The sequence below is a fragment of the Dendropsophus ebraccatus genome, chromosome 13, assembly GCF_027789765.1.
Source record: "Dendropsophus ebraccatus isolate aDenEbr1 chromosome 13, aDenEbr1.pat, whole genome shotgun sequence".
Taxonomy (NCBI): Eukaryota; Metazoa; Chordata; class Amphibia; order Anura; family Hylidae; genus Dendropsophus; species Dendropsophus ebraccatus.
This window is the reverse complement of record NC_091466.1, coordinates 4,546,451-4,557,220: the sequence shown is the minus strand read 5'-3', so window position 1 is coordinate 4,557,220 and position 10,770 is coordinate 4,546,451. Positions and strand designations below refer to the sequence as shown.

The 10,770-nt window shown below is 54.8% G+C and overlaps 1 protein-coding gene across 1 annotated transcript; it reads left to right on the top strand.

Annotated features, from left to right (window-relative positions):
* Positions 1–277: 277 nt before the first annotated feature.
* On the top strand, positions 278–9,746 carry LOC138771353 (pneumococcal serine-rich repeat protein-like). Its single transcript, XM_069950990.1, has 4 exons — positions 278–412; positions 2,351–4,636; positions 8,438–8,521; positions 9,639–9,746. The coding sequence occupies exons 1-4, from the start codon at positions 278–280 to the stop codon at positions 9,744–9,746; spliced, it is 2,613 nt and encodes an 870-aa protein (XP_069807091.1).
* The last annotated feature ends 1,024 nt before the right edge of the window (positions 9,747–10,770 follow it).

The following is a 10,770-nucleotide window of genomic DNA, read 5'->3' as shown; positions in this document are numbered from 1 at the left end:
ATATCACCATGTGTAGGTATATACCCCCTATATCACCATGTGTAGGTATATACCCCCCTATATCACTATGTGTAGGTATATACCCCCTATAACCCCGCCTCCTCGGATACATATATGTAAGCTGTGTTTGTAGAAATGAGGTGGAGTATCTTCCTTCGGGTGGATTATCGCCCCGGGCGGCCGTCATTATCACATTAGGGCTCTGGTGTAATCTCCAGCACTGGGCAGGGTCAGGTCAGAGCTCGTCCGGTGTCCAGGAGAGAAGCCGCTGCCGCCGATGGCTGACAGGTGCCCCCTCATCTGCCCCTCACTGTGCCTTATCACCCTCCTGACCCTGATGCTGCTGGAGGCGACATCTGCAGAGGTGACAGACGGCGGACGAGGAGTCCAGCGGGTCAGTGAGAAGGAGCTGGTGAGTCCTTGTTCTCTCCTGGAGGGGGTGGGGGGGTTGAGGGGGACTCCGCACCTGCTATACAGCTCGCTTACAGAACCCACCATAGAGCCCCTCCAATACCCACCATAGAGCCAATCCAATGCCCACCATAGAGCCAATCCAATGCCCACCATAGAGCCCCTCCAATACCCACCATAGAGCCAATCCAATGCCCACCATAGAGCCCCTCCAATACCCACCATAGAGCCCCTCCAATACCCACCATAGAGCCAATCCAATGCCCACCATAGAGCCAATCCAATGCCCACCATAGAGCCCCTCCAATACCCACCATAGAGCCAATCCAATACCCACCATAGAGCAAATCCAATACCCACCATAAAGCCAATCCAATGCCCACCATAGAGCCAATCCAATGCCCACCATAGAGCCCCTCCAATACCCACCATAGAGCCAATCCAATGCCCACCATAGAGCCCCTCCAATACCCACCATAGAGCCAATCCAATACCCACCATAGAGCAAATCCAATACCCACCATAGAGCCAATCCAATGCCCACCATAGAGCCAATCCAATGCCCACCATAGAGCCCCTCCAATACCCACCATAGAGCCAATCCAATGCCCACCATAGAGCCAATCCAATACCCACCATAGAGCCCATCCAATACCCACCATAGAGCCAATCCAATAACCACCATAGAGCCCATCCAATACCCACCATAGAGCCAATCCAATACCCACCATAGAGCCCCTCCAATACCTACAATAGAGCCAATCCAATGCCCACCATAGAGCCCCTCCAATACCTACAATAGAGCCAATCCAATGCCCACCATAGAGCCCCTCCAATACCTACAATAGAGCCCATCCAATACCCACCATAGAGCCCCTCCAATGCCCACCATAGAGCCCTCCAATACCCACCATAGAGCCCTCCAATACCCACCACAGAGCCCATCCAATACCTACCATAGAGCTCATCCAATACTCACCATAGAGCATATCCAATACCCACCATAGAGCCTATCCAATACCCACCATAGAGCCAATCCAATACCCACCATAGAGCCAATCCAATACTCACCATAGAGCATATCCAATACCCACCATAGAGCCTATCCAATACCCACCATAGAGCCCCTCCAATACCCACCATAGAGCCAATCCAATACCCACCATAGAGCCCCTCCAATACCCACCATAGAGCCTCTCCAATACCTACAATAGAGCCCATCCAATACCCACCATAGAGCCCCTCCAATACCTACCATAGAGCTCATCCAATACCCACCATAGAGCCCCTCCAATACCCACCATAGAGCTCATCCAATACCCACCATAGAGCCCCTCCAATACCCACCATAGAGCCCCTCCAATACCCACCATAGAGCCCCTCCAATACCCACCATAGAGCCCCTCCAATACCCACCATAGAGCCCCTCCAATACCCACCATAGAGCCCATCCAATACCCACCATAGAGCCCCTCCAATACCCACCATAGAGCCCATCCAATACCCACCATAGAGCCCCTCCAATACCCACCATAGAGCCTCTCCAATACCCACCATAGAGCCCCTCCAATACCCACCATAGAGCCCATCCAATACCCACCATAGAGCCCCTCCAATACCCACCATAGAGCTCATCCAAGAATCAACCACTATAGAGTTTGTCTTGCACCAGCTAAAAGCCTCTGCCACTGCCAGCTACATAGCATGCCGTGTGCCAGCCACAAAGCCCATCCCTGTACCGGCCACTGTACCAATCACAGAGCCTGCCCCATACCAGCTAAAAAGTCTGTCACTACACCAAACAGCATGCCAATCGCAGTCACACGGCCCATGCCAATCGCAGTCACAGGGCCCATGCCAGTACCAGTACCAGTCACACAGCCCATACCAGTCATAGGGCCCATGCCAGTACCAGTCACACAGCCCATGCCAATACCAGTCACACAGCCCATGCCAGTACCACACAGCCCATGCCAGTACCAGTCACACGGCCCATGCCAGTACCAGTCACACAGCCCATGCCAATACCAGTCATACGGCCCATGCCAATACCAGTCACACGGCCCATGCCAATACCAGTCACACGGCCCACGCCAGTTCCAGTCACACGGCTCACGCCAGTACCAGTCACACGGCCCACGCCAGTACCAGTCACACGGCCCATGCCAGTACCAGTCACACGGCCCATACCAGTCATACGGCCCATGCCAGTACCAGTCACACAGCCCATGCCAATACCAGTCACACAGCCCATGCCAATACCAGTCACACAGCACATGCCAGTACCACGGCCCATGCCAGTTCCAGTCACATGGCCCATGCCAATACCAGTCACACAGCCCATGCCAGTATCAGTCACACAGCCCATCGCAGTACCAGTCACTCAGCCCATGCCAGTACCAACCACCTAACTACAGTGCCCGTACACAGAACCAGTCACATGGCCCATGCCAGTACCAGTCACATGGCCCATGCCAGTACCAGTCACATGGCCCATGCCAGTACAAGTCACATGGCCCATGCCAGTACCAGTCACATGGCCCATGCCAGTACCAGTCACATGGCCCATGCCAGTACCAGTCACACAGCACATGTCAATACCAGTCACACAGCCCATGTCAATACCAGTCACACGGCCCATACCAGTCACACGGCCCATACCAGTCACACGGCCCATACCAGTCACACGGCCCATACCAGTCACACGGCCCATGCCAGTACCAGTAATACGGCCCATACCAGTCACACGGCCCATGCCAGTACCAGTCACATGGCCCATGCCAGTACCAGTCACACAGCCCATACCAGTCATACGGCCCATGCCAATACCAGTCACACAGCCCATGCCAGTACCAACCACCTAATTACAGTGCCTGTACACAGTAGGAGTCACACGGCCCATGCCAGTACCAGTCACACGGCCCATGCCAGTACCAGTCACACGGCCCATGCCAGTACCAGTCACACGGCCCATGCCAGTACCAGTCACACGGCCCATGCCAGTACCAGTCACACGGCCCATGCCAGTACCAGTCACACGGCCCATGCCAGTACCAGTCACACGGCCCATGCCAGTACCAGTCACACGGCCCATGCCAGTACCAGTCACACGGCCCATGCCAATACCAGTCACACGGCCCATGCCAATACCAGTCACACGGCCCATGCCAGTACCAGTCACACGGCCCATGTCAATACCAGTCACACGGCCCATGTCAATACCAGTCACACGGCCCATGCCAGTACCAGTCACACGGCCCATGCCAGTACCAGTCACACGGCCCATGCCAGTACCAGTCACACGGCCCATGCCAGTACCAGTCACACAGCCCATGCCAATACCAGTCACACGGCCCATGCCAATACCAGTCACACAGCCCATGCCAGTACCAGTCACACGGCCCATGTCAATACCAGTCACACAGCCCATGTCAATACCAGTCACACAGCCCATGCCAGTACCAGTCACACAGCCCATGTCAGTACCAGTCACACGGCCCATGCCAGTACCAGTCACACGGCCCATGCCAGTACCAGTCACAAGGCCCATGCCAATACCAGTCACACGGCCCATGCCAGTACCAGTCACACAGCCCATGTCAATACCAGTCACACAGCCCATGTCAGTACCAGTCACACGGCCCATGCCAGTACCAGTCACACGGCCCATGCCAGTACCAGTCACAAGGCCCATGCCAATACCAGTCACACGGCCCATGCCAGTACCAGTCACACAGCCCATGTCAATACCAGTCACACAGCCCATGTCAATACCAGTCACATGGCCCATGTCAATACCAGACACACAGCCCATGCCAGTACCAGTCAAACAGCCCATGCCAGTACCAACTACCTAACTACAGTGCCCGTACACAGTACCAGTCACACAGCCCATGCCAGTACCAGTCACACAGCCCATGTCAATACCAGTCACACAGCCCATGTCAATACCAACCACCTAACCAAAGTGCCCATACCCAGTACCAGTCACACAGCCCATGCCAGTACCAACCACCTAACTACAGTGCCCATACACAGTACCAGTCACACAGCCCATGCCAGTACCAGTCACACGGCTCATGCCAGTACCAGTCACACAGCCCATGCCAGTACCAGTCACACAGCCCATTCCAATACCAGTCACACAGCCCATGTCAATACCAGTCACACAGCCCATGTCAATACCAGTCACACAGCCCATGCCAGTACCAACCACCTTACCAAAGTGCCCATACCCAGTACCAGTCTCAGTACTAACCACAGCGCCCATATCCAGTACCAGTGCTAACCACAGCGCCCGTACCAAGGGCCAGTCTCAGTACTAACCACAGTGCCCGTACCCAATACCAGTCACACAGGCCGGTCCAGTACCAACCACCTAACCACAGCACCCGTACCCAGTACCAGTACTCATCACAGCGCCCGTACCCAGTACCAGTCTCACCCTCACCAGTGGTCCCATACCCAGTACCAGTACTAACCACAGCGCCCGTACCCAGTACCAGTCTCACGCTCACCACTGGGCCCATACCCAGTACCAGTACTAACCACAGCGCCCGTACCAAGTGTCAGTACTCACCACAGCACCCGTACCCAGTACCAGTACTCACCACAGCGCCCGTACCCAGTACCAGTCTCACACTCTTCACTGGACCCATACCCAGTGTCAGTACTCACCACAGCGCCCGTACCCAGTACCAGTCTCACCCTCACCAGTGGTCCCATAGCCAGTACCAGTACTAACCACAGCACCCGTACCAAGTACCAGTCTCAAGCTCACCACTGGGCCTATACCCAGTACCAGTAATAACCACAGCGCCTGTACCCAGTACCAGTACTCCCCACAGCGCCCGTACTCAGTACCAGTCTCACGCTCACAACTGGACCCATACCCAGTACCAGTACTCACCACAGTGCCCGTACCCAGTACCAGTCTCACCCTCACCAGTGGTCCCATACCCAGTACCAGTACTAACCACAGCGCCCGTACCCAGTACCAGTACTCACCACAGCGCCCGTACACAGTACCAGTCTCACCCTCAGCAGTGGTCCCATACCCAGTACCAGTACTCACCACAGCGCCCGTACCCAGTACCAGTCTCACCCTCACCAGTGGTCCCATACCCAGTACCAGTCCCACCACAGCACCCATACCCAGTACCAATACTAACCACAATGCCCGTACCCAGTACCAGTACTAACCACAGTGCCCGTACCCAGTACCAGTACTAACCACAGTGCCCGTACCCAGTACCAGTACTAACCACAGTGCCCGTACCCAGTACCAGTACTAACCACAGTGCCCGTACCCAGTACCAGTACTAACCACAGTGCCTGTACCCAGTACCAGTCTCACCACTAACCACAGCGCCCATACCCAGTACCAGTCTCCGCACTCACAACAGTGCCCATACCTAGTACCAGTCTCAGCACTCACCACAGTGCCAGTATCCAGTACCAGAACTCACTACAGTGCCCGTACCCAGTACCAGTCTCACCACAGCGCTCATATCCAGTACCAGTCTCAGCACTAACCACAGTGCCCGTACCCAGTACCAGTCCCACCCTCACCAGTGGTCCCATACCCAGTACCAGTACTCACCACAGCACCCGTACCCAGTACCAGTACCAGCACCAGCACTCACCACAGCGCCCGTACCCAGTACCAGTCTCACCCTCACCAGTGGTCCAATACCCAGTACCAGTACTAACCACAGCGCCCGTACCCAGTACCAGTCTCACCCTCACCAGTGGTCCCATACCCAGTACCAGTACTAACCACAGCGCCCGTACCCAGTACCAGTCTCACCCTCACCAGTGGTCCCATAGCCAGTACCAGTACTAACCACAGCGCCCGTACCCAGTACCAGTCTCACGCTCACCACTGGGCCCATACCCAGTACCAGTACTCACCACAGCGCCCGCACCCAGTACAAGTCTCACCCTCACCAGTGGTCCCATACCCAGTACCAGTACTCACCACAGCGCCCGTACCCAGTACCAGTCTCACGCTCACCACTGGGCCCATACCCAGTAGCAGTACTCACCACAGCGTCCGTACCCAGTACCAGTCTCACCCTCACCAGTGGTCCCATACCCAGTACCAGTACTCACCACAGCGCCCGTACCCAGTACCAGTCTCACGCTCACCAGTGGTCCCATACCCAGTACCAGCACTCACCACAGCGCCCGTACCCAGTACCAGTCTCGCCCTCACCAGTGGTCCCATACCCAGTACTAGTACCCACCACAGCGCCCGTACCCAGTACCAGTCTCACCCTCACCAGTGGTCCCATACCCAGTACCAGTACTAACCACAGCGCCCGTACCCAGTACCAGTCTCACCCTCTCCAGTGGTCCCATACCCAGTACCAGTACTAACCACAGCGCCCGTACCCAGTACCAGTCTCACGCTCACCACTGGGCCCATACCCAGTACCAGTACTCACCACAGCGCCCGCACCCAGTACAAGTCTCACCCTCACCAGTGGTCCCATACCCAGTACCAGTACTCACCACAGCGCCCGTACCCAGTACCAGTCTCACGCTCACCACTGGGCCCATATCCAGTACCAGTACTCACCACAGCGCCCGTACCCAGTACCCGTCTCACGCTCACCAGTGGTCCCATACCCAGTACCAGAACTCACCACAGCGCCCGTACCCAGTACCAGTCTCACCCTCACCAGTGGTCCCATACCCAGTAGCAGTACTCACCACAGCGCCCGTACCCAGTACCAGTCTCACCCTCACCAGTGGTCCCATACCCAGTACCAGTACTCACCACAGCGCCCGTACCCAGTACCAGCACTCACCACAGCGCCCGTACCCAGTACCAGCACTCACCACAGCGCCCGTACCCAGTACCAGTCTCACCCTCAGCAGTGGTCCCCTACCCAGTACTCACCACAGCGCCCGTACCCAGTACCAGTACTCACCACAGCGCCCGTACCCAGTACCAGCACTCACCACAGCGCCCGTACCCAGTACCAGCACTCACCACAGCGCCCGTACCCAGTACCAGTCTCACCCTCAGCAGTGGTCCCATACCCAGTAGCAGTACTCACCACAGCGCCCGTACCCAGTACCAGTCTCACCCTCACCAGTGGTCCCCTACCCAGTACCAGTAGTCACCACAGCGCCCGTACCCAGTACCAGCACTCACCACAGCGCCCGTACCCAGTACCAGTCTCACCCTCACCAGTGGTCCCATACCCAGTAGCAGTACTCACCACAGCGCCTGTACCCAGTACCAGTCTCACCCTCACCAGTGGTCCCATACCCAGTACCAGCACTCACCACAGCGCCCGTACCCAGTACCAGTCTCACCCTCAGCAGTGGTCCCCTACCCAGTACCAGTACTCACCACAGCGCCCGTACCCAGTACCAGTACTCACCACAGCGCCCGTACCCAGTACCAGCACTCACCACAGCGCCCGTACCCAGTATCAGTCTCACCCTCAGCAGTGGTCCCCTACCCAGTACCAGTAGTCACCACAGCGCCCGTACCCAGTACCAGCACTCACCACAGCGCCCGTACCCAGTACCAGTCTCACCCTCAGCAGTGGTCCCATACCCAGTACCAGTAGTCACCACAGCGCCCGTACCCAGTACCAGCACTCACCACAGCGCCCGTACCCAGTACCAGCACTCACCACAGCGCCCGTACCCAGTACCAGTCTCACCCTCAGCAGTGGTCGCCTACCCAGTACCAGTAGTCACCACAGCGCCCGTACCCAGTACCAGTCTCACCCTCACCAGTGGTCCCATACCCAGTAGCAGTACTCACCACAGCGCCCGTACCCAGTACCAGTCTCACCCTCAGCAGTGGTCCCATACCTTTATGAGATACTGAACTCATACCAGTGCCTGACCCAAAAGTGATCCGAGATACCACCGCTGCCATCCATCACTGCACAGCGGGCAGGGACCATGCTGGTGGAGGGGGGACCCCCCCCCATTCCTTATTACATGGGGGGGGCTGTATAATCTATGATCTACCTGCTGACTGTTTCCTCTCTTCCAGCTTCTGGAGCTCCAGGATGTTCTGTACAAACTACAGTCCAAGAGGAGCTCAGCATGGGAGGGCAAGTACACCCAGGTGCCCAAGGTGAGTGCCCACCCAGAGGGGTCCAAGCAGCACAGAGGATGTCAGGAGAGGAGGGGGCTGATCCTATAGGAGAGGACACAGCAGCACAGAGGATGTCAGGAGAGGAGAGGGCTGATCTTATAGGAGAGGTCCCAGCAGCACAGAGGATGTCAGGAGAGGAGGGGGCTGATCTTATAGGGGAGGACACAGCAGCACAGAGGATGTCAGGAGAGGAGGGGGCTGATCTTATAGGGGAGGACACAGCAGCACAGAGGATGTCAGGAGAGGAGGGGGCTGATCTTATAGGAGAGGTCCCAGCAGCACAGAGGATGTCAGGAGAGGAGGGGGCTGATCTTATAGGAGAGGTCCCAGCAGCACAGAGGATGTCAGGAGAGGAGGGGGCTGATCCTATAGGAAAGGTCACAGCAGCACAGAGGATGTCAGGAGAGGAGGGGGCTGATCTTATAGGAGAGGTCCCAGCAGCACAGAGGATGTCAGGAGAGGAGGGGGCTGATCCTATAGGAGAGGTCCCAGCAGCACAGAGGATGTCAGGAGAGGAGGGGGCTGATCTTATAGGAGAGGACACAGCAGCACAGAGGATGTCAGGAGAGGAGGGGGCTGATCTTATAGGGGAGTTCACATCAGCACAGAGGATGTCAGGAGAGGAGGGGGCTGATCTTATAGGAGAGGTCCCAGCAGCACAGAGGATGTCAGGAGAGGAGGGTGCTGATCCTATAGGAGAGAACACAGTAGCACAGAGGATGTCAGGAGAGGAGGGTGCTGATCCTATAGGAGAGAACACAGTAGCACAGAGGATGTCAGGAGAGGAGGGGGCTGATACTATAAGAGAGGACACAGCAGCACAAAGGATGTCAGGAGAGGAGGGTGCTGATCCTATAGGAGAGAACACAGTAGCACAGAGGATGTCAGGAGAGGAGGGGGCTGATCTTATAGGAGAGGTCACTGCAGCACAGAGGATGTCAGGAGAGGAGGGTGCTAATCTTTTAGGAGAGGTCACGGGGTCTCAGCAGCACAGAGCATGTCAAGAGTGTGCTGATCCCATAGGAGAGGTCCCAGCAGCACAGAGTATTTCAGAAGCCCACTTACCTGTTGGTGACCAGTGCCTCTTTTCCCCCAGTGCACCATGGGAGAAGCCTGTGCAGTTAAGAGAGGAGCCCGGATAGGAAAGCTGTGTGACTGCCCCCTGCGGAGCTCCTGCAGCTACTTCTTCCTGAGATGTCTGTGAGCCCCCCGGGCCCCATCACGGCGATGACGCAGAGGAGAAGCAGCGGAGAGCCGTGACCTGCGCCGGAGGCAGCGTTAGCGCTTATCTCACAGTCACCGCTAATCTGACTGCACGGTCCTGGCTCGTGTATATAATCCTCCGCTATGTGTGAGATTATCCCCAGACCCCAAAGAAATACAAGGTTTTCTATATAATTATCTCCTGTCTGATCCTTTATCCGTCATAGAAACAATGAGAGCAGATCCAGAGGGGAGGGGGCGTCTTATCACACACACACATATACACACACACACTATATATATATATATATATATATATATATATATATATATATATATAAAATCACGCACATCCCCATAAGAAATCACTGGTCTGTAGACAATTGGTTCCACACCCCAAATATACTGATTATTATTCTGAATAACATGTAAAACAGATGAAACAATGAGAAGCAGCTGGATATGTGATATATAAGTTACTGTACAGTATAGCAGCATGTGGTGTATAATGTATAGTAACTGTATAACCCTGATAACATTGCAGCAGATGGATATGTGATATATAAGTTACTGTACAGTATAGCAGCATGTGGTGTATAATGTATAGTAACTGTATAACCCTGATAACATTGCAGCAGATGGATATGTGATATATAAGTTACTGTACAGTATAGCAGCATGTGGTATATAATGTATAGTAACTGTATAGCCCTGATAACATTGCAGCAGATGGATATGTGATATATAAGTTACTGTACAGTATAGCAGCATGTGGTATATAATGTATAGTAACTGTATAACCCTGAGAACACAGCAGCAGCTGGATATGTGATATATAAGTTACTGTACAGTATAGCAGCATGTGGTGTATAATGTATAGTAACTGTATAACCCTGATAACACAGCAGCTGGATATGTGATATATAAGTTACTGTACAGTATAGCAGCATGTGGTGTAGAATGTATAGTAACTGCATAACCCTGATAACACAGCAGCTGGATATGTGATATATAAGTTACTGTAC